This window comes from Hemitrygon akajei, chromosome 5 (assembly GCF_048418815.1).
Source record: "Hemitrygon akajei chromosome 5, sHemAka1.3, whole genome shotgun sequence".
Lineage (NCBI taxonomy): Eukaryota > Metazoa > Chordata > Chondrichthyes > Myliobatiformes > Dasyatidae > Hemitrygon > Hemitrygon akajei.
The window spans coordinates 43005602-43031406 of NC_133128.1; the positions used below are offsets into that span (position 1 = coordinate 43005602).

At 39.1% G+C, this 25805-nt stretch overlaps 1 protein-coding gene across 9 annotated transcripts in view; it reads right to left on the reverse strand.

Moving 5' to 3' along the window:
* Positions 1–25805, reverse strand: part of stxbp5l (syntaxin binding protein 5L) — a 352686-nt gene that overhangs the window by 157509 nt on the left and 169372 nt on the right. For all 9 annotated transcript variants that reach the window (XR_012098901.1, XM_073045359.1, XM_073045358.1 and 6 more), the window contains exons 8-12: positions 23195–23318; positions 14620–14698; positions 6439–6593; positions 6231–6303; positions 4509–4659 (exon numbers count right to left, since the gene is read on the reverse strand). Coding sequence is in view for 8 of the 9 variants with exons in the window: in XM_073045359.1 (XP_072901460.1) it covers positions 4509–4659; positions 6231–6303; positions 6439–6593; positions 14620–14698; positions 23195–23318 (582 nt within the window). In the remaining variant the exon portion in view is untranslated. The remainder of the gene's footprint in view (positions 1–4508; positions 4660–6230; positions 6304–6438; positions 6594–14619; positions 14699–23194; positions 23319–25805) is intronic.

Below are 25805 nucleotides of genomic sequence, written 5' to 3' on the forward strand. Positions count from 1 at the left end.
GGTGCTCTTTAATGTCACACTCAGTCAAATACAGCTTTAATTTCAAGGATAATTATGCTCACTACTGGAATTACAATAAATCCCAATCCAATTTCTACTCTCTCAACTTGCCCATGCATCCCTCACCATTGTTTCAAAAGTATTATAATATTCTTGAACAGTGAAAATAGAGCCAAAATTGAAAAAAAATAACTTAACAATCCTCATATACCTAATTATAGTGTAATTAAGTATTCTATTCTGTGTAACAGTAATAATGTATTAATTTGAACAAAACTCCTTTATTTAATTGACTTCGAACTAATTTGCAGATAAAAGTATTCATTTTGCTAAAAATTAGAAAAATAAATCTGTGTAAAAATATGTAATTTTTGATTTAAATATCACACCTACATCATCACATTTTTTGTTCATAGTGTAGTAAAGCTCTAAAGACTGTGATGAAATACAATGAACTTCCAAACATTTCTGAAGATGACTCAAATTGTGTTATAATTGGTTTAGTTTAGTAGCCATCCATATTCCTTAAATTTGATTTTCTCTATAAATAACTTTGTAAGTTGGTGCATGCTGTACTTTAGAGAGTAAATAATTCAAATCATGTCTGAATAAAAACGTTTAATATATTAATAGTTTGGGGAAAATAAAATCTGCACTTTTAAGATTACATTACTAATGTATTCAAATAAGATTAATGAAATTTATAGCAAAGTGCCACAAATTAGAACATAGAACACAGAACAGTACAGCACAGTACAGGCCCTTCGGCCCACAATGTTGTGCCGACTCTCAAACCCTGCCTCCCATATAACCCCCTACCTTAAATTCCTCCATATATCTGTCTAGTAGTCTCTTAAACTTCACTAGTGTATCTGCCTCCGCCACTGACTCAGGCAGTGCATTCCACACAACAACCACTCTCTGAGTGAAAAACCTTCCTCTAATATCCCTCTTGAACTTCCCTCCCCTTACCTTAAAGCCATGCCCCCTTGTACTGAGCAGTGGTGCCCTGGGGAAGAGGCGCTGGCTGTCCACTCTGTCTATTCCTCTTAATATCTTGTACACCTCTATCATGTCTCCTCTCATCCTCCTTCTCTCCAAAGAGTAAAGCCCTACTCCCTTAATCTCTGATCATAATCCATACTCTCTAAACCAGACAGCATCCTGGTAAACCTCCTCTGTACCCTTTCCAATGCTTCCACATCCTTCCTATACTGAGGCGACCAGAACTGGACACAGTACTCCAAATGTGGCCTAACTAGAGTTTTATAGAGCTGCATCATTATATCGCGTCCTTTAAACTCTATCCCTCGACTTATGAAAGCTAACACCCCATAAGCTTTCTTAACTACCCTATCTACCTGTGAGGCAACTTTCAGGGATCTGTGGACATGTACCTCCAGATCCCTCTGCTCCTCCACACTACCAAGTATCCTGCCATTTACTTTATACTCTGCCTTGGAGTTTGTCCTTCCAAAGTGTACCACCTCACACTTCTTCGGGTTGAACTCCATCTGCCACTTCTCAGCCCACTTCTGCATCCTTTCAATGTCTCTCTGCAATCTTTGACAATCCTCTACACTATCTACACCACCACCAACCTTTGTGTCATCTGCAAACTTGCCAACCCACCCTTCTAACCCTACATCCAGGTCGTTAATAAAAATCACAAAAAGTAGAGGTCCCAGAACAGATCCTTGTGGGACACCACTAGACACAACCCTCCAATCTGAATGTACTCCCTCCACCATGACCCTCTGCCTTCTGCAGGCAAGCCAATTCTGAATCCACCTGGCTAAACTTCCCTGGATCCCATGCCTTCTGACTTTCTGAATAAGCCTACCGTGTGGAACCTTGTCAAATGCCTTACTAAAATCCATGTAGATCACATCCACTGCACTACCCTCATCTATATGCTTGGTCACCTCCTCAAAGAACTCTATCAGGCTTGTTAGGCACGATCTGCCCTTCACAAAACCATGCTGACTGTCCCTGATCAGACCATGATTCTCTAAATGCCCATAGATCCTATCTCTAAGAATCTTTTCCAACAACTTTCCCACCACAGACGTAAGGCTCACTGGTCTGTAATTACTTGGACTATCCCTACTACCTTTTTTGAACAAGGGGTCAACATTCGCCTCCCTCCAATCCTCCGGTACCATTCCCGTGGGCAACGAGGACATAAAGATCCTAGCCAGAGGTTCAGCAATCTCTTCCCTCGTGGAGCAGCCTGGGGAATATTCCATCTTAATGTATTTTAACAACTCCAACACCTCCTCTCTCTTAATATCAACATGCTCCAGAACATCAACCTCACTCATATTGTCCTCACTGTCATCAATTTCCCTCTCAGTGGTGAATACCGAAGAGAAGTATTCATTGAGGACCTCGCTCAGTCTCCAGGCACATCTTCCCACTTTTATCTCTAATCGGTCCTACTTTCACTCCTGTCATCCTTTTGTTCTTCACATAATTGAAGAATGCCTTGGGGTTTTTCTTTACCCTACTCGCCAAGGCCTTCTCATGCCCCCTTCCCAGCCCCTTCTTAAGCTCCTTTCTTGCTACCCTATATTCCTCAATAGACCCATCTGATCCTTGCTTCCTAAACCTCATGTATGCTGTCTTCTTCCACCTGACTAGATTTTCCACTTCACTTGCCACCCATGGTTCCTTCACCCTACCATTCTTCATCTTCCTCACCGGGACAAATTTATCCCTAACATCCTGCAAGAGATCCTTAAACATCGACCACTCGTCCATAGTACATTTTCCTGCAAAAACATCATCCCAATTCACACCCGCAAGTTCTAGCCTTATAGCCTCATAATTTGCCCTTCCCTAATTAAAAATTTTCCTATCCTCTCTGATTCTATCCTTTTCCATGATAATGCTAAAGGTCAGGGAGCGGTGATCACTGTCCCCCAGATGCTCACCCACTGACAGATCTGTGACCTGACCCAGTTTGTTACCTAATACTAGATCATAATGGCATTCCCCCTAGTCGGTCTGTCAACATACTGTGACAGGAATCCATCCTGGACACACTTAACAAACTCTGCCCCATCTAAACCCTTGGAACTAATCAAGTGCCAATCAATATTAGGGAAGGTAAAGTCACCCATGATAACAACCTTGTTATTTTTGCACCTTTCCAGAATCTGCCTCCCAATCTGCTCCTCGGTAACTCTGCTGCTACCAGGGGGCCTATAGAATACCCCCAGTAGAGTAACTGCTCCCTTCCTGTTCGGCATAGTGAACAATGAAGAAGATTATCAAAAATTATAGAAGGAGCATGAAAGTGGGTGGAAAACTGGCAAATGGATTTTAAGTTGGATAAGTGAAAAGTGTTGGATTTTGGAAAGTCAAATCCAAGCAGTTCTTTCACAGTGAATGGCAGGGCCCTGGACAGTGCTATAGATCCATTTGGAGTACAAATATATGGTTCACTGAAAGTGGAATCACATGCAGAAAGGGCGGTGAAGAAAACTTGACCTTATTATGTCAGGGCATCATATAAAATTTGTGAATTCATGGTGTGGTTCTGCAGGATGGGTGACATTGCACTTGGGAGAATTGTGTTCTGTTTTGATCACTATGCTATAGGAGAGATGCTATTAAACTGGAAAGAGTGCAGAGAAGATTTACACAGATGACGCCAGGACTTGAGGGACTAAATTATAAGGAATGGCTGGCCAGGTTATGACTTCATTCACTGGTGTGTTGCAGGTTTATAAGTAATGTTATAGAGGTATATAACATCATGAAGTGCACGGATAAGGTAAATAGTCTTTTTTTCCCAGTCTTTTTTTTCCAGGGTAGGGAAATCAAGAACTAGAGGTTTAGGTGAGAGGGGAAAGGTTTAAGAGGAACTTGAGGAACTTTTAAAAAGACTGTTGGACAGATAGATGGATTGGGAAGGTTTAAAGGTTATGGGTCAAATGCTTGGAAAAGGATTAGTTTGGATGGGGCATCTTGGTCAGAAAGGACACGTTGGGCCAAAGGGTCTATATCCATGAGGAACACACACAAAATGCTGGAGAAACTCAGCAGGGCTGGCAGCAATGGAGGGGAATAAATAATTAATGCTTTGGGCTGAGATCCTTCATCAATGATTTGTGTCTTGGGCCTATTACCATGCTTTATATCTAGATGCCTCTACAAAATTGTAAAAATAATGTCATTATATTTGACTACAAAATTATATTATGAGAGGGATGATAAATCAGCCATGATGGAATGGCAGGGCAGACTTGATGGGCCAAATGGCCTAACTCTGCTATATTTTATGGTCTTATATTCTGTATTAAAAGAGACTATTAAAAACTTACAAGATTGATTGCTCATATTCTAGCACTCATTTAAAGATTAGTGACTCTACAGCTGTTAATTTTCCTTTTGTGAACAAGCTAGTTGTTAAATGTTTAACCAACATATAGTAATTTTGCCAGCAGTAGGATTTTCCTCAGGGCCAACATCTAAAGCAAGAATACAACATGGTTTGTTACCTTTGTGCTATATCCCTGCTTTTTTTGTTGTTTGGCTCCAATAGAATAGAGGGCAGGTATCAAATCAGGAGGACAATCTGCAAAATACTCAGAGCAAGTCACTGGAGATTCATGCACATCCATTGGATACGGGTTTTCAAAGATAGGAAAACTGACCAGGGAAATAAAAGACAAAAATAATTTTTAAAGACACAATGTTCATTCTATGAAAATAATCAAGCAGTAATAAGATCCTTGGTCATTTTACAGAATGTTACGATGCAGGAAAAGGACACTATTTAGCTAATCTTATTTTATCCTGCCAATATTGCCTGTGGGCATAAAGATAAGCAAAACAAATATGTTCACCAATCATTTTAAACAGATGTGCATGCCCAACAATCAAATAGATCAGTACAAAATCCTAACTTGGCACAATTGGGAATGGAAATAACAGTACCTTGATCATATGATGGCATGAACATCAATTTGTCACTTTCCAGTAATTACTCTCTCTTCTCACTTCTCTTGTTATCCATTCCCCATCCTCGTTACCTTTTCTCCACTTTCTTCTTTCCTTACCTGCCCATAACCTCCCTTTGGTTCCCATCCTAATAAGGGATTTGTTTTGCAGTTGTTGCTAGGCTGGTGCCGGAATTGCAACATGCACGTGATAAATTACTGAATCTGAATTGTCCCCTTTCCTTCATATGTCCACTGTCCTCCTTCTTCAGCCCTTTACTGTACCTCTTCCACTTATCACCTCTCAGCTTCTTACTTCATTCCCTCTACCTAACCCACACACCTTTCCCCTCACCTGTCACCTGCTAGCTTGTATGACTTCCCCTTCCTCCACCTTTTTATTCTGGTTCTGCTCCCTTCCTTTACAATCCTAATGAAGTTTCTTGGCTTCTCCATAGATCTGCCTGACCTGCTGAGTTCATAGAGCATTTTGTGTTATTGCACATTATATCACTTTTCTACTTTCATATTCTGGGTTTATAGATATTACACAAATAGAAATAAACATTGGATATTTATTTTCTGGATATTTTCAGGATGCATAGACTGTAGTACTTAATTTTTTTTTTGGAAAGAGCACAGCCATGCTCTTAGCCCCAAACTTGGGTAATTCCTATCTTAGGTAATTTTAAGATTCTGTGTACATCTCCATAGTGCGGTCTAAAAGCAGATCTATATTTCTGAAAATCTGTAGTAAAAAATTACACTTTGAAATAGTTGTCTACCAAGCAAGGTCCACAACAGGTATGTACTTTATAAAACAATTACCCTATTAATTACCAATATCTTCAGAGCTGCACTTGATCAAATGCACATTGAAGAGTCAAAAACAGAGTGCCTCTGAGAAAATTCTGAGCCTAACTTTCTTAATAGTAGAAAAATACTTCCATTTGTCAATCTGAGTATTTTTATTTTCTTCTCTTAACTGTCCGCTTATGGTGGAGTAGATTTACTAATGTAAAATGATGACTCACTTTGGTCTGACTTGGGTACATTAAGAAATGATAGCAAAGGAAACTTATTTAGCTCCCATCAAACTCTGTAATGCACTTTGCAGAAAACAGAGTTATCAAAATTTCTCAGAGAATCAACTCCTGTCAATCACTAGTAAGTGTATATACTAAGAAATATTTCTGTAATTGGTTCTGTAATCTGAAGCTATTCTGTTTATGTTTTAAGAAAGTAAAAACTAAAAGATACTGTATTTGCAAGAGCCCTTACTTGTTTTGTGTGAGATCAATAACAATTAGATCCTTCTCAAGTAGTACAACCACAGCATAAGGGTCCTGGAATTCTGTAAAACAATGCATAATTAAATGGATGCCAATTATAAAACACCAATACCCGTGCTTGCTTAATATATGATACAATATGAACAAAGTCTGTCCTAGGTTAATAAAGCCTGAACCTTTGACTCGGTCATATTTACCATTTGGATAGGGTGTTTCACAGAGAGTTAGGAAGTCCACAATGGGATAATCCATTTCCAGAACTGTAACAGATTTGCCATGCATAATGGTCAGGCTGGGTCTTCTGCATGCTTTATCATAGGACAGTCCTCCAGAAAAAATAGTAAACGGCTCGCTGCAAGATGAAAAGTTATAAAGCTATTTATACTTGATACATTACCAAGCTTTTCTAAACATTTTCAAGTGTTACATTATTAAAAACAAAATAATCATAAATTTTTGGTTACTTCTAAACTGCACCTTAAGCTAAAACAGTTTCAAAATTTCCCAATCAGACAAGAAGTTAAACTTCGCAAGATTCCATACTCTGTTACCAATAATTGAACCTTACGACTTTACAAAAAGCAGCCAAACGGAAATGAAGCTCCAAATTACAAAAGTAACAGAATATATTGTACAATAGAGACTTTAATCTCACCCACTGCGGGAACAGTAACCTATTACAGAAATCACTGATTTTCATTTTGATTAAGTTTGACAAATGAAAATTGGGCTATTTCTTTAACACTCGAAAGATCTTCAACACCACTTTTACAACATCAGGTTAATGAATGTTTATCCCACCTCTTCCAATTTATTGAAAAGAAAATCAAAGAGGGCTTGGACATTCTAATTCACAACCAGCCATAACTTCCTATGCTAAATTACAACCTGGTTCAGAATTCATGTTCATTAGATCAAAGGCAAGTATCTGCAAGGTTACCAGTCAGGCATAACCAAATATGAAACCAATAAAGCAGGAGTTGCTATTAAGCAATGTACTAGCAACAGTCACTTTTCAGCACAAATAGATTACCCAGAACTCTTTCCCTACTACTGTCCAAAGCAATTTTCATTTCTTCTAAGAAATTGTGCAGCAGCAGACGTAGGGGGATGATGATCACCATACTGGTCTTTCACATAATAATATGAAAGTAGTTCTTACAACATGATAAGCAAATAAATAACTGCTTACTTACATGATTTATCTTTTAATTTTGGTGTGTTAGAACTTTTGCTCAGAAAATTAAACCTTTCAAATGTTTCAGCTACAGCTATTGTTGTCTGCTGAAGACAATTGCTGTGCATCTAGTGTCTTTCCCTTGTCAATGCACTGAGCCTGATCAAATGCAGAGATAGTCCTGTTGGAGCCACTGCAAGTGGAGCCAAGTTGACTGGGCCACCTCAAACATTTAAATTAGTGAGGGAGTTTGGGAAGGAGGTCGTATTAGAGCAATAAGAAGATTCAAATGCAGCTAAATTAAAATTAATGAACTTTTCATAAATAATATTCAATAGGAAATAATCAAATCTGCCATCTGTCCTTGTTTACTCTTATGTGGCATGTGCGTTTATTCAGCCATTACAGTCAGCTAGGCTTCTTTTTACAGAGCTTACACTGGGGTCATTGACCAGAGAAAAGTACTTCTGAAGAAATCGCTACTGTTTTGTTTACACATAGGATTATCAATTTGAGTTTACTTAGATTCCCATGCTGTCCCTGTCAATTTTAAACCAGACTTTGATCCTGGTGACAATCCTGTTCTGTGACATTTTATCAAATTCTTTTTAAAAGTCCATATGCATACCATCAACTACAATTGTCCTCATGGCCCTGTTTGCTACTGCACCACAAAATTTAAATCAACTTAGTTAAACATCGTGGCTTTGAACAACGTAGTGTTGAATTTCAGAGCAAAATACTGGTGTTCAAAATCTGAAACTAAAAAAGAAATCTGGAAGCACTCTGTAGATCAAGGCGCTTTAGAGAGGAAAGGTGATGGCTAGGATCAAGATGCTTCATCAGAAAGTCAGAAACCACACACTTTAGGATGCAGAGTTGGACTAAAGTGGAAAGGACAGAGGGAATAACTGTAAAAGATGCAGAAAAATACATCAAAGTAACAACAATTAGAACTAGAAAGCAGAAACAAATTGTTAAATTCGATATCAAGTCATAAGGGCTTCAATATATCCTGATGGAAGATAGGTTCTCCTCCTCAAACATATGTTTGGCATTGATGGAGTGAGGTAGGAAACTAAACTGAAGTCAGAGTTGGAACTATTTAGAGAATTAGAGGAAGAGGTGACTGGAAAGCCAGAGTCATCCTGAAGAAGCAGAAGCCCCAGGTGAGAAGAAATTATTTAGAATCAAAGAGGAATCAAACAGGAGAAAGAGCAAAAGCCCAGCAATGTGTGGAAATAGTAAGTGATGAAGTGGTAAATTGCCTCTTATTGCTAGTCCTCAGCAGACACCTTAATTTCAGTCTCCAGCCCATAATCACTCCCCCTCCCAGACCATGCTTATGAATTCTGAGCCAGATATCAACTCTTCATCATCTGTCTTTGCCTGTGAGCATGTATTTTGACTGGAGTCCTCACCCAGACTGTGAACCTTTTCCTATGATTTTCGAGAATCCCAAAGTGCTGGATCTCTCCTTTAGCTTCTTATCCTAATTGTCAATGAGACATTGACCCCTCAAGTTTTCAACTGTTGTTACTCTACTGTTGTTTAAGCTACCCTCCACAGAACAAGCAGCAGTCTGCATTCAATAACCAATCCCAAACATCATCAAATATGCTGACAAAGGGCAGTGCTGTCAAAGCTAGGCATACTGATCTCTGACTTCCAGAACTTGAACATCTGCTCTCACACAAATACTCATACATCCCGCTAGACCATGACTCCACAACTGAACATACTGTATTTATCTAACAGACAGTCACTCATCCAATTTCCTCTAGTAATTTTCCCTCTACAGTCTCCAACTGCATTGTCCCTCAAAAACATATGCTCCACATCTACTTCCGCCATACTTCTCTGGCAGATGTAACTTAATGCAGACAAGTGAGAGGTATTGAACTTCAGGAGGTCAGATCAGGGTAGGACTGACACAGTGAATGGTAATGCACTGGAAAGTGTAGTAGAAGAGGGTTTTGGGAATACAGATCCATCCATGAGTGTCATCACAGGATTATAAAGAGAGCTTTTGAAGCATTGCTATTCATAAATCAAAATATTGAGTACAGGAGTTGGGATGTTATATTGAAGTTGAATAAGACATCGATGAGGCCTAATTTGGAGTATTGTCTGCAGTTTTGGTCACTTACATACAGGAAAAATATCAATAAGATTGAAAGAGTACAGAGAAAATTTACAAGGATGATATTGGGACTTGAGGACCTGACTTACAAAGGTTGAATAGGTTAGGACTTTATTCCCTGGAGTGTAGGTCTTTGTTTCAGCCGCTCTTACTACATTGCACTTATTTCTTCCCATCTTGACACCTCTTTCTTTCCTTACCCAGGCCCATTCACTTACATCTGTGATTCATCTGATAGCCTCTACAATTTTGACAGTTCCTGGTTTCCTGATCTCAAACAGCTCATTTTCACCACACATGTCCAATCCTTCCCTTTGTCTCCATCTCAAACCAGCGTGGTCTGAGGACCCTTCACTTCATTCTTGAACTGAAGTTAATCAACCTCTTTCCATCACTATTCTCCTATGCCTGGTTGAATTCACTCTTACATTTTCCAGCTCCACTCGCATCCTCCAAACCAAAAATGTAGTTACAGGAACTCCCAAGCTAACCTATCTCTTCACTGGATAAACAGGTCAGTCCTATTATTTCAGGTTTTAGATTCCTCCCTCAACTTTAGTGTTACATTAATAAAAGCACTGGGATTTCATAGGATTTGAAAATTCATTATCTTTGCTGCCAAAGTCCAGCCTGTTCTCACTTTCACATGACCAATATTGCCCTTTCCTTTCCCTTTCTTTCCATCTTTATCTCTATCTCAGAGGATGGGTTAGTAACCAATAGTAGCCCTTCAATTTTCATGGGTACCTCAAACACACTTTATCTTATTCTGCGCTCTATAAACACTCTATTCCATTTCCCCATCTTCCGTCTCCACAGACTCTGCATCAATAAAGTGACTTTTCAAACTGGTAACTTTAACATGTTTTCCTTTTTCCTGACAATGACTTTTCCTTCTGCCACAGCTGACAGAGCCGTCAGCTAAACTTCCTCCACTTCTTGTCTTTCTGCTCTCATCCTTCTCTTCATAGTTCCTCTGCCCCTACCTTCTAACTTCTCCAGCCTCCATATTCAGCAGACCATTTCTGCTTCCTGCAATGGCATTTCATTACTGAGGCATCTTCCCCTTCTCATCCTTATCAGCATTTTGAAGGGGCCTCTCGTGCTCTAATTCTATTTCCATCATTCTCTCCTTTTCTCATAGCACTTCCGCATGCAAACCTGCCATTTTGGAACTTCTCTTTGCACCATCTAGGGATCCAAACTGTCTTTCCAGGTAATGCTGCAATCTACTGACACTTCTTCCAACTTTAGCATATTACATTTGGCAAATACAATGTAGTGTCCTCTACACTGGAGAAATCAAACACTGATTGGGTAACTAATTCAAAGAGCATTTGTTCAGTCTTTAGCGATGATTCTAAGCCAGAACCATGGCCAGTATTTTACTGCTCCAACAAGCTTGTACTCTGATTTCACCGTCCACCTCACACTTTTGCTCCAACATTGCTCAGTGTGTGGAAATCAAGAACCATGTCTACAGTATAACACATTTAAGCCACAATGACATAATATTGAATTTAACAATTTCAGGCAGTGATTTTTTTTTCTTTTCCGCAACACATGTGGCTGTATCTTTTGTTTCAGTTTATCTTTTTTATTCTTTTATATCTTCAACTGCTGCTTCTAAAAGTAATTGTTACCATAACAGCTTCAGTCTGCATTCTATTAAAGTTCCACCTTATCTATTCTCTCCACCCTAATCTCTCCTTTCTACAACTTAACACTTTAGAAAAGTTCTCCCACTTTCTCCAGCTCAGATGAAGGGTCTCTGAAATGAATCGATTCCCTGTTTAAGCTGCTTGACTTGCTTAGAGCCTGTTTTTCTTTGTTCGGTTTATTAATTCACAAGCAATGTCTTGCATTATCGTATTTTCAGTTTTGTCATAACAAGATTTATATGTAGTTACAATTTTTAGCCTTAAATTTGTAAAATATTATAATATTCCAGTCATTTAGCCAAGCCATTGTATCTGAGGGAGACTGACTGTTACCCTTAGATGCATCTCATTTAAATCTGGTGATTTATAATCTTCAAGCCAAGCCTTTATTATGTTTATCAGTGGTTAGTCTTTCGAATATCTCAACAACCTCATCTTTTATTACAACTTTGTAAGAATTTTACTAAGTATAGAAACAAAGCAACATAAAAAAGTATTTCTCACCTTTCTTAAACACCCCAGTGAAAGGTCATTGACTAGAAATGACTACTGTTTCTCTTCCCACAGATACTGTCTGAACTAATTCTGCACCGAAGAACTGAATATTCCTGGCATCATTCTAACCCATCTAGAAACTGACAATTTATTTCAGCAACATTCTTCTTTAACCTTAACTTGTTGTCTCTGGAGTCTCAAACAGTCCTTTAGCACTTCCTATTTCTTATCAACAGTCCGTGAATGCTTTGATAAGATCTAGTTCTTCATGAAGACTACTCCTTTGAATCACCTGAGTTTTCAATCTCTGATGAATCACAATATCATTTAATTAAGAAAATTGAAAGCATTGACTTTGTTTCCCTACTACAAAGTCCGTTCTCATTGTTTCTGTTCATTTCTCTCATCACTGCCTGAGCTGAACCAGACTGCTTATGACCATGATGTATTCTTGATCCACTTACTCTCTTTAAAAGACCACCTAACTCGCCTCCATACCATTGCCAATTCCTCTGTGCATCAACCCTTTTGCCAATGAAGCTTTCAATCATTTACATAACCTGAGACTAGATTACAGAGCGTTCATGTTGGCGAGCATCTTTTCTTTATCAAACAGAAGAAAAAGACCATAGCTGTATCTTAGATCAAGCCCCAATCACCTAAATCCCTGGTCTGGATGATCTTCAATTAAAATGCCCACTCATCTTCAATTCTTTGATTCACAGAGGTCTTCTTCTTACTCTTTCCTTTGGTTTGTCCTATTGCCTTCAATGTTTACTACATCATTCCACCTTGGTAAGACCAGAGCCCTGGTTGTACTTCTATTCCCAGCATATAGGCAGAGACTGAGGACTGCAGCACCAGTGGTGTGGACAGTAAAGGTATGGGCAAGGGAGGCAGAGGAGTATTTTCTGGATTGTTTGCATTGGTGGACTGGATCATATTCAAGGATCCATACGTTTTCAGATCAGAATGAGTATACTTCAGGCATCAATGACATCATCAAGACCTGCGTGGACAGGTGAGTGTCTTTGAGAACATATTGAGTCTTCTCAAACCAGAAGCCCTGGATGAACTGGAAGGTTTGCTGTCTGCTGAGGGTTAGATCTGTAGCATTCAAAACTAGTGATCCAGAACTCTATAAGAAATCCACATATGATCTACAGAAGTCCACCATGAGAGCAAAAAGTCAATTCCATGTGAAGTTAAAGACACAATCAAATGCACAGCAGCTGTGGCAGGGTTTGCTTGCCATTACTTCCGATAAGGGTAAATGTTTCACTCCCTAATGAGTTCAAGTTCTTTTAGGTATGCTTTGAAAGGAAACCTGTGTGAATACCTACAGAACCTGGCAACCCTGTTAACTCATTCTTTCAGAGGCTGGTATCAGAACATCCTTCAAGAGGGTGACTAGGCACAGCAAAAACACCGTCTATAAATTTGCTGGTGACACCACTGTGGATGGCAGAATCTCAGATGGTGACAAGGAAACACACAGAAGTGAGATAGATCAGCTTTCACGACAAAATCTTGTAAGACCAAGGAAATGACTGTGGACTTCTTTAAGGGAAGAACATACTCCAGTCCTCACTAAGGGGCCAAAAGTGAAAAAGGTGAGCAGCTTCAAGTACCTGGGCATCAATGTGTATCCAACACATTGATACAATCACAAAAAGCATACCTGTGGTGCTGCTTTGTCAGGGGTTTCAGGAGATTTGTTATGTCACCAAATATTCTTGCATATTTCTATAGGTGTACTGTGGAAAGCAATCGGGAGTGGTCGCCTCACATACTAGTATGGATTGCAAAAGGCTGCAGAGGATTGTGGACACAGTGAGTGCCATCATGGGCGCAACCCTCCCTATCATTAAGGGCATCTTCAAGAGGCAGTACCACAATTAACGACCCTCACCATCCAGGACATGCCCTCTTCAGTTTACCACCATTGGGATAGAAGTACAGGAGCTTGAAGATCCACACTCATCATATTAGGGCAGCTTTTTCCACCCTACCTTCAGATTTTTGAATGGTCCATGAACATATCCTTATCATTTGTCTTTTGCACTATTTATTTTTTGTAACTTATCGTATTTTTAGTTATAATTATGCCTTGCACCACATTGCTGCTACAAATCAATGAATTTTACAACATATTGATATTTATGCCTTGATCTCAATGCTCTGAAGTCCTCATTTTCTTAAATTATGAGAGCTTGGTCTTACTACCTTTACCAAGCTCTCGTAGTTAAAGTGAATATTAAAGCACTACAAATACCCGAAATCTGAACACAGAAAAATGCTGGAAACATTCAGCTGGTCAGGTAGCATCTTTTATAAATGACCCACAGTTAATGCTTCTGCTCGAAGATCCTTTCAAGATCCTTGAACATTCTGATGAAGGACCTTTGACATTAAGGATGTCATACTACTCATTGTTCAGATTTATTCATGAAAAATGGCTTCTTAGTTACATTGATGAAAGATTGCAATTTACCCTTGGAAAATTTCTGCTATGAGTCATAAAAAAAATAAAGGTTCTGTGGTTTGTGCAAGGAAACAAATCATCAGGGACATCATGTAACATCTGCCAAAAATGGCTTTTTGTAGAAGAGTTAGATTTCAGATGAGTTAATTTTAATCTTCCAAAAACTATGATCTTATTTTGAGAACTATCAAATTAAAATCCAAGTGGAAACACAAAAATATCACAGTAAGATTATTGTCAATTATAAAATTACAGACCAAAAGGTTTGTAAAGAATGCAATATGGCAAAAGCAACAGTTGTGAACAATTCATCTAAGCAATAAAGAATTAGTCCACAATTTGTTGCAAGTCTGGCAGATTGTACAATACAGAAGTAGTGCTTACATAAAGCTGCCAAATACAAAATATTATACTTGCCTATTTCTGAAAGTCTTATGATCTACTTTTAGGATTGGTTTGCAAGACTCAGGTTTCTTACCATCTCGCTGGACTTTACCTGTTAGTAAAACACCAAAATGAAAAACTGTAACTGCAATATTGCCACATCAGATAAAGCACTCATTCACAAACACCGATATATTAGGCACCAATTATTCCACCATTAAAGTCAATGTGGATTAGCAATAAACATCATCAGGATTTATTTTGATTTTGTACTTTATGTAGAAGACAACATCCTGACCCAACCAAAATAGTGTACTATTCTTGAAAATGCTGCAGTACAAGATTCATACATGAAGTAGACAAAACAAGATATCACACTTTACTATTTTAAAAAAGTATAATCAGTTTGTGTTTTTCCAGAGAGATGTATTGAATATTGAGTTGTTGAGAATAGATACAATAGTTGATCTTTTTCTTTAAACTATAAATATGAAGGGATTTTCACTTAATCTTGCATCTTTTTCCTCTGCAATATTCAAGTAACTTGCTCATTTCCTTTGATGTTTGAACTTAACGTCATTTTCCAACCTGAACTTCTTCAGCTTCTCAGCATGCAAATATAAAGTCACCGTCATTCTGCTGCTCAGCCACTGAGGTTTATGTGACCTTGGTTCTGGAATGAAGCCACTGCATATTGATCAGTTTCCCCATTGGTGCAGTAAAATTATTGACTATGAAGTGCAGCACTGCAGCACAAAAGATTGGGGGAGAAAACATCAGGGAATAACACAGATTGCATCTTCTAGTTCACTTGATCTGGATCATGTCTTATGGAGTGTCAGAAACTATAATGGATATTAATATCTGTGGTCATCGAGCTTGAGAACAGTTCTCCATAATCTTTTCGAGTTGATGGAGTCAAAAGCTTTTGTGAAGGCAAAAACACCAGGTACAATGGTTGACACTTTCAAAATTTTTCCCAAGTTGTTTGCCAGTGAGGACCGTATTCACAGTGACACTCGGTGGTTGGAATCAGTATTTTGGACACTGGGACAAGGGCAAGGACATACCTGGAAAATCCGAACCACTTCTCATACTGTATAAAGTCACATCACAGTAATGGCAGGTATTAATGATATAACTCACCATTACCTGCAATGTGCCAGTACCGTTTCTGGCCTATTCTGGAAAAGGGTGTCCAATGATCAAGACCTCAAGTTTTCTAAAAACTCAAGGTCTATGGGGAGCAGTGATCCAGGGTGTGATTGAGTTGTTTAGCACAGAAACGGGACCCTTCGCCACCACATACATGGCAATATTGATACCCATCTACACTAATCTTTATTTACTCACACTGAAAATGTACCTTATATGCCCTGATAACATCACCATCTCCTCTGACAACTACTCTCTGCATAAGAAAAACATCAAATCCTTCTTAAAACTCAATCCTCTCACTTTAAAACTATGCCCTATTGTTTTAGTTGCATGGCTTATTCCTTCTTCAATAAGCCATCAGAAGTCAGAAAAAGAGCTTTTGGCATATTCGCCTTCATAAATCAAAAGTGCTGAGTTCAAGAGTTGGTATGTTATATTGAATTTGTTTAAGATGGTGGCGAGGCCTACTTTGGAGTTCTGTGAGCAGTTATGGTCACCTACCTACCAGAAAGATATCAGTAAAACTGAAAGAGTGCAGAGAACATTCACAAGGATGTTGCTGGGACTTGAGGATATGAGTTATCGGGAAAGGTTAGGATATTATTTCCTACAGCATTGGAGAATGAGGGAGACTTGATAGTAGAAAATTATGAGCAGTTTAGCTAGGGTAAATGCAAGCATGCTTTTTCCACTGATATTGGGAGAGAATAGCAACTAGAAGTCATGGGTTAAGGGTGAAAGGTGAAATGTTTAAAGGTGGAGCCTCTTCACTCAGAGGGTGCCAAGAGTGCGGAATTCATTACCAGTGGAAGTGATGGATGCAGTTTTGATTTCAACATTTAAGAGAAATTTGGATAGGTACATGGATGGGAGGGATATAGAGGGTTACAGTCCATGCGCAGATCAATGGGACTATGCAGAATAATAGTTCGATATTGACTAGATTGGCTAAAGTGTCTGTTTCTGTGCAGTAGTATTCTACGATTCCATGACTCTATTAACTATATTCTAGAATCCTGACATTTTACCCATAGCAAAGATGCAAAATGTAAGGATCCCATCTATCTCCTCCGTTCCATACCACAAATACTTGGGATATCATATCTGGTACCTGGGGATTTATCAACCCTAATGCACCTCATGACATCACACACCTTTTTGAAGCGGACCTGCTCCAGGTTATCCACACACCCCTCCCTGGATTCACTATCTTCCAATTTCTTCCCCTAGTGAATGCAGTTGAGAAGTATTCATGTAGGAGCTCACACACATCACCTTGCTTCACGTGTAGATTATACCTTTAGTCACTAAGGGGGCTTGCTCTTTACCTGGCAATCCTCCTGCATCTTAAATGTATAGAATATCTGGGATTGTCCTTAATCTTACTTGCGAAGGCTATTTCAGGACTCCTTTTTATCCTTCTAAGTTCTTTCTCAGATTCCCTCATCACACTCTTCATATTTCTGAAAACATTCCTGTGAATCTAGTTGCCTACAACTACCATATGCTCCTTTTTCTTTTACCTCCAATTAAACCTTCAATATTGTCGATCAAGGTTCCCTAATTTTACTTCTTTGCCCTTCATTCTTGCAGCACCGGCACTGCCATGACTTGCCCATTTTGGTATCCCAAGATAACGTCGAGTATTGTCCTGACTCCCACAGGATTATCTAACTTTCTTGGATATACTTAATAAATTCTGCCTCTTCTAAACCCCTTACATAAGGCAATCTCAGTTAATATTGAGTAAGTTAAAATCCCACAATATTGTAAACCTATAGCAATTATACCTTTTATGATTTGCTTACAAGTCTGTCCTTCCAATTCCCAGTGACAATTAGTGTAATCTCAAAAGAATTATCTCTGATCTCTTATTCTTAAATTCCATACATATAGCATCAATGATAATTCCACCAGCACTTCTTTAAGTACTGTCATTATGTTCTCCCTAAACAGTAGTGTGACTCACCCTACTCTTTTGCATTTTCTTCTGCATTTCTGATACTCCTATAAGCCAGAACAATAAGTTTGCAGTCTAGCCTTTCCCTAAATGATATATCCACAACTGCAATATCATCATAATTCCAAGTACTAACCTAAACTCATCTGACTCTCTTGTGAAGTGCTTTGCATCAAAGTAGGTTAAGCCTGCCAGCCCTCCCATGCTCTCCAATCTGTCTGTTTCTGCTCCATCCATTGGACTTGTCTGATTTATCCCCATCAATTTGTTCTCCACCTGCTGCACCACCAATATGCTTTCCATTCCTCTGCCAAATTAGTTTAAAACCTTCTGAGTGGCAGAAGGCTGAGGTGTAACCCATTCTTTGTGCACAGGTTTCACCTACCTCAAAAGTGACCCTGATGATCCAAGTATCTAATGCCAGCCTACTTGTAACAGCTCTTTGGCCTCCACAACCTTATGAGGATTCACGACCTTTACAAGAAATTCCTACGTATTTTAGTTACGGTAAATAAAATACCACCCCCTTATCTTGTGTTTCTTTACTCAAGATTCCCCAGAAGTGGAAACATCTCAGCACTTAGATCTGTCGTGACCTTATGTTCCAATGATTTCTCCCTATTCCTCTAGACTCCAGAGAAAAAGATCTATTTTTTTGGCCACACAAAGGCAACCCTTTCATGCCAGGCCAATGCCCATTGCATTTAGGCCCAAATCAAAAATTTTCCAGCAGGCAGACTGGCATCAAACTCCAAAGACACAGGAAGAGGTTACCAGACTGATGTGGGAAACACTCTTAAAGCCTCCAGGGGTAAATCGCAAATTTTGCACTCAATTCTGGGAATTTTTTGGCCTTGGCAACTTAATAAAAAGGAACATTTGGGATGGTACTAAGAACTTTGAGAGAATATGTAGAAAATGTGTAGAAACAGAATAAATGAGGGAAAGTCCACATCATCTCACACTCTACCCCACCAAATGACCACTCCGACAACTCCTACTCCACTTATAGTTCCCACATTAGCTTCTTTAGTCACATCAGATCCCACTGAACTGGAGTGGAAGCATGTCATGCTCAATTACATGAACTGTCTAGGAAGAAATAATACTTTGTTACTAGCTTATAATACTGATTAAATTTGTGAAGTATCTACATTTATATAACTACATGCAATGTGTCATAATTTTTCAACTTTCATAACATCATGCCTGTTAGAATGGAAGAACTAGAGAAAATCACAGTCCAAATCTGGATTACTAATTTCAGTTTTGCAGACTACTCAAATTTATCTTTAATTATTGTTTCAACCATTTATTCATTTCATCCTCTCTTTCAGTCACTGCCATTCTGATTTCTAATTCCAAGTTTCTTCATTTCTCTACAAAGTAATGTTCCTACAACACACACTCACTTTCTTTTGATATAGTTTTATTCAAGTGATTCACCTGCCGTTGCTGCTACTGTAGTTCTGTCAATCACATTCATCAATGTACAAGGATTTTATTTATGAGTGATTCATTTTAGCCACTCTCAAGAATATAGAATCTTCAAACTTCATTGTAAATATTTTCTTAATCCATTTGGGTTCCATTCAAAAATAATATAGTTAGTGATGCTACAATACAGAGATTGAATTACTTACAGTCTTTTTGTAAGCACACTCAAATCCGTAGCTGGTGTTTTTACATCTCACTCAAAAGACTTGTCAAGATCAATAAAATGGATTTTAAGGCCTACATGTTACTATGAGGTAAAGTACATCGGTAGGCACTTTTAGAAACAATAAATAATGCAATTTTTATGCTCAGAAAATGTCCAATATAATTGCTGAGACAGTAAATAAGACATCCTAGGATTCAATCAGAAAAAGCAGCTCCTCTGCATATGCAAATTCTGGGCCCAACTTCTCACTGAAATCGCCTTTGCAAAATCCCGAGCAGCTAAAGAATGGATCAATTTTCCTACTTCTAAGTGGGAATCAGGTGTAACTTGCTCCTTCTGACTAAGCCATTTAGCCTTTCATATTATTTCTATCAAACTGTATCAAATGGTGTAAAGTTTAATTAATTTCAGCAGTGTGCAAATAAAGAATTGGAGCCACATTTGAACTGTTTTAGTAGAAAATACTTTGAACTAAATGACCTTTATTTCATATTGTAATACAAAACTGTCTCGAAAGATTCACATGACGTTATTCTAATTTTGCTGGAGGCTAGTGTATTCTTGAGCCTACAGGGTGCAATTGATAATTCATCTGTATTCAAGTCCAATCCTTGTGTACCCAAGGGCTGGATACATCATGTGCATCACGATGATTGAAGACTTGGTTAAAGCAATATAATTTGCACAATTTTGCAGAACATAAAAATTCATTACATGAAGCAAAGCATTTATGTATCATATAACCAAACAATTAAAGTTAATCTGTACTTGAATCTTAGTTCCTCACTCCTGGATGTCCTTACCTAACAAAGTCCTCATTTTTGAATATCTAGCAACCAAATTTTTAAACATGCTATGTCAACAAATATACCAAGATGCTAAGCTCTAATTTTTTAAATCAGCAGCTAATTCTGGGATTAGGGTTAAAAAGTAATTACTCAATGTTGCCGTATATGATCCCAAAATGTCTTCTTTCTATTCTGTCTCTCCCTGAATGTTGTATAACTATAGGGAAGGCTGACAGCAATTAAATATCTATTATAACTGGTGAGGCAGAAAAAGAGGCTGTCATAGAGTTATATGGCACAGATTCATCCATGCTGACCAAGGTGCTTTCCCGAACTAGTCCTCTTTGGCTGCATTTAGGCCATATTCCTCTCAACCCTTCCTATCCATGTGCCTGTCCAAATGTCTTTACAACATTATAATTGCACCCACTTCTACCACTTCCTCTGGCAGCTCATTCCATATACCTACCACCCTCTGTGTAAAATGTTTTTCAGGTGTCCTTTAAATCTTTAAGATTTTGTAAACTCCTGAAAAGGCCACCAATCAACCTCCTTTGCTCTATGGAAAACAGTCCTGGCCCATCTAGTCTCACCTTCTAACTCTTCTCTGGTCCCAGCAATGGCACTGTCTGCAATCTTTTCTGCACTCTCTCTAGCTGACTACATCTTTCCTATAGTATGATGATCAGATCTACACAAATATTCCAGGTGAACACTGTTCTTGTACTCCTGAATCTCTCTGTTCAACAACACTCCCTAAGGCGCTGTCATTTACTGTGTATATGCTATCTTGTTTATCTTCCCAAAACTTATCACCTAACATTTGTCAGAGTTAAATTACATCTGCTATTCCTTTGCTCACTTTTCCTGTTGATCCAGATCCTGCCGAAATCTTAGAAAACCTTTTTCAGTTCATCAAACAGCTATAAAGGACCCTGGTCAGACCCCACTTGGAATACTGTGCTCAATTCTGGTCACCTCACTACAGGAAGGTTGTAGAAAACATAGAAAAGGTGCAGAGGAGATTTACAAGGATGTTGCCTGGATTGGGGAGCATGCCTTATGAGAATAGGTTGAATGAACTCGGCCTTTTCTCCTTGGTGCGACGGAGGATGAGAGGTGACCTGATAGAGGTGTATAAAATGATGAGAGGCACTGATTGTGTGGATAGTCAGAGGCTTTTTCCCAGGGCAGAAGAGGTTAGCACGAGAGGGCAGAGTTTTAAGGTGCTTGAAAGTAGGTACAGAGGAGATGTCTGGGGTAAGTTTTTTACTCAGACAGTGGTGAGTGCGTGGAATGGGCTGCTGGCGATGGTGGTGGGGGCAGATATGACAGGGTCTTTTAAGAGACTCCTGGATAGCTACATGGAGCTTAGAAAAATAGAGAGCTATGGATAACCCTAGGTAATTTCTAAGGTAAGGACATATTCGGCATGTTCAGTCCAAGAGCCTATATTGTGCTGTAGGTTTTCTGTGTTTCTATGTTTCAAACAGTGAATCCTGGCACCTCCTATAAATTCTCATCCAAACCAACACACAAGAGTGGACCCAGCACAAATCCTTATGCCTCTTTCCACCAAGCCAATTTTGTAGTTTTGAATGGAGCTTGTATGACTTAACCTTCTGGACCAGCCCACTTTGTCAAACGCCAAGTGGACAATGTCTACCGTCCTGTCCTTGTTAATCCTCCTGGTCGCCTTTTCAATAAACTCAATTAAATTCATGAGATCTACTAAGAATCCCATATCATTCTTTGCCTTTCCAAAAGCAGATAGATCCTGTTTCTCATAATCCTATCCAGTAACTTTCCCTAGTGAATAGTCTGCATTGGCTGGTAGTTTTCTGGCTTGTTATTAAATAAAGTAAATTGCAATTTGATTTATTATTATATAATCATTAGCCACCATCCAGTCTTCTGGCTACCTCACTTGTGGCTAAGGAGGCTTCAGTTAGCCCCCTGCAATTTCTTTCCTTGCTTTTCACAACATCTTGGTGCAATTGGTCATGCCTTGGTAATTTATCCATTCGTATGCACCTCAAAATCAATGTCGATATGCTTCAGGACATCTCTGCTCTCTCTTCCCGAATTCTCAACCTTCTCTGACTTTCTTCATATGAAATGCATTCATCTGAGACCTCACCCATCCTCAGTGGTTCCAAGCATAGACGACTACACTGACTCATGAGGGACTTCCTTCCTTCCTAATTACCCTGTTGCTCTAATATACAGAGAATATCTTGGATATTTCTTCGTCTTCTCTGCCAAGAATAGCCTGTGTGCCCTTTTGCCCTCCCTCCACTATCTGATCTCCTTCTTCAGAGTTCTGCTACGTCTCTCATATTCAAGGGACTTGCTTGCCTCCAGCTGCCTATATCTAACACATACCTCCTTTTTTTTTTCCTGATCATCTTTCTGTCCATGAAAAGTAGGTTCTTTCCTCTGCTAATACAAATTCAGAACCTAATAACTTCTTGAAATTCCCTTTGCAAAATCCCTAGGCCAAATACATTCAGGAAGACATGGTCTACCGGTGGCCTAACCAGCAACCCTAAAATTGCTGGCTGAAAGCCAACTCTAAAAAGGTAAATTTAAAGAAACACTCTCTTGGATATGGAGCAAACAAAGACAGATACTGCTCCCCCTTTCTCTAATACCAATTTCTTCAAGATAATTTAATTTCTATCCTCTTCAAGTCACTTCCCACCCTGATCACTGCTCTCTCTTCAAAAGCCATTTGTTGTTATAAACCACGAAGAGACTAACAATCAAAATCCTTTGGCGGCTTGATCCTGAGTAAGTGAGATATGATGTGCCTTCATACTGCATAACTTTACTGGCACAAGTTAACTTATTCCCTGTTTGCTCCAAGAGGGTAGACTGAACAAACTTATATTCTATTGGAATGTATTCATTTAATATAAGAAACAACAAATTCTTTTATAAGTGTTGTACACCATTTTGCAATTATTTTTATGTGACATTACACAAATTAATGCAAAGTACACCAGCACTTACCGACTGGCTTTCACAAGTGCTTACCATGTGGTACTATTATCTGAAAAGGTTTGTTTGGGCTTTTCAAGTTCCAAAGTGTTAAACTACCATCTGAGTGGCTGCACATGAATTGCTTCCCTTCATGATGCCAGCTGATAGAATGGATAGCCTAAGAATAAAGTTAAAGTGAGTACATTGTACAGTATATTTTGGGTAATAATAATGATTCACTGTCCTTAAAACAACACAATACTTGTTGCAGATTTCTGTAATCTTGCATCTTATATTCAACAAACATAGATAAAAATTAAATATAATCTACCCATACACACTAAATGTTATTCCCCACCTAGGTAACAAAAACGTACTATTAGAATTCAATAAGTTAAAAACATGTATTACGTAGCTGAAACAGTATCCTGTTGTTGGTTTCGTAACCTAGGCATGACATAGAAGTAATTTTAACCAGATAGTTAATTTGATCAACCAAGTTCTGCATTCACTTATGCATTCAGCCTTGCAACTCTGCAACCTTTTCACAAGACATTCTTTACTCATTTTACTGAGTCCCCATTTGACATGAGCTCATCTCTGTCTTTTTCTGGTACCCTTCTCCCTGAATACCTGACAGGTGAACAATAAAGGGGACACATTTGTCCACATATTTGAATCTTTATGCTGTGCCTCCAACCACACGTACAGTATTACACATTTAAAACACGTTTTCCTGTTTTTTTTCCTCCACACTATTGAGAGATTTCCAAGATATAACAATTTTAAATTGTGCAGTATAGATGAATAAGAATAGTATACCAGTCCTTTGACTCAAATGATGCCACTTTGTAAATATCTGTGTACAGTTCAAAAATTAAATCATTCACAAAACAGAGCTAATATATTTGAACAACAATTATGCTATATGAAATAATTCTGCTTTGAGGCAAGAATGTTTGTGATTTGACTGAAGAGTTCAATGATGGTCTGTGGTTGGCTAAAGAATTTGTGGTAAAACAGGTTTTTCTTCTGATGGACTTTAAAACTTGTATTCACTGATTATTGGATCAGTATGCAGGGTTTGATATCAAAGGGTCCTCATCTTTTAACTGTAGCCAGATTCCTGACTGGCCAAGAGATCTTTTTGAGATGAAAGTTTATTTATACCTAATATGGTGTTGTGGTGGTCCGCACACATGGGACTCGAACTGCCATCAAGAGCCGCAGGCAGATGCGCGGCCCGCTCGGGGCGGGCCTTCCAGGGACAGTCTAACGTCACGTCTGCCCCGCTGGTCGCAGGGACCCATGGGAGGGGAGATTTAAGCGCGAGTGTTTGTATCAGTAAAGAAGTAGTGTAAAAGTAGAAATATAAAAAAGCAGTGGGGTAGTATTTATGGATTCAATGTCCATTTGGAAATCGGATGGCAGAATCATTGAGTGTGTGCATTCAGGCTCCTGTACCTTCTTCCTGATGGTAGCAATGACTACGAGGCACGTCCTGGATGATGGGGCATTTAATGCTGGATACCGCCTTTTTGAGGCATCACTCCTTGAAGATGCCTTGGATACTATGGAGGTTAGTGCCCATGATGGAACTGACTAAATTTACAATGCCCTTATTTCGTTCCTGTATAAAAGCACACATGTACCAGACGACGATGCAGCCAGCTAGAATACTTCCACAGGACATCTGCAGGAATTCCTGAGTGTCCTTGGTGACAAACCAAATTTCTTCAAACTCCTAATATAACCGCTGTTGTGCCTTCTTACTAACTGCATTGGTATGTTGGGGCCAGATTAGATCCTTACAGATGCTGATACCCAGAAACTTGAAAACGTTCACTCTTTCCACTTCTGATCCCTCTGTGAGGACTGGTGTGTGTTCCCTCGACTTACCCTTCCTAAAGTCCACAATCACTTATTTGGTTTTACTGACGCTGAGTGCAAGGTTATTGCTGCAACACCATTCAACCCGCGGCTCTTTCTTGCTTCTGTATGCCTTTTGATCACCATCTGGAATTCTGGCAAAAATTGTTCTGTTGTCAGTAAATTTGTAGATGGCATTTGAGCAGTGCCTAGCCACACAGCCATGGGTGTAGAGAGAGTAGAGCAGTGGGATAAGCACAAAACCTTGAGGTGTGCCAGTGTTATTTGTCAGCGAGGTGGAGATGTTATTTTCCACTTCCACAGATTGTGATCTTCTGGTTAGGAAGCCAAGGGCTAAATTGAAGAGGAGGTACAGAGGCCCAGGTTTTGGACCTTTTCGATCATAACTGTGGAAATCACTGTGTTAAACACTGGGCTGTTGGCAATAAATAACACCCTGACATGGTATTAGCACTGTTCAGGTGATCCGTGACTGTGTGAAGCACCAATGAGATTGCATCCCTGTAGGCCTAATATGGAGACAGGCAAATTGCAGTGGATCTAGATCTTTGCTGAGACAGGAGTTAATTCTAGCCATAACCAACCTCTCAAAGCACTTCAGCACCATAGATGTGTGTGCTACTGGACGAAAGACGTTGAGGCAGTTCACTCTGATCTTTGTGGGTGCTGGTACAATTGTTGCTCTTCTGAAGCAGGTGGGAACTTCCATCTGTAGCAATGACATGTTGAAACTGTCTCTAAACACACCCGCGAGATGGTTGGCACACATTTTCAG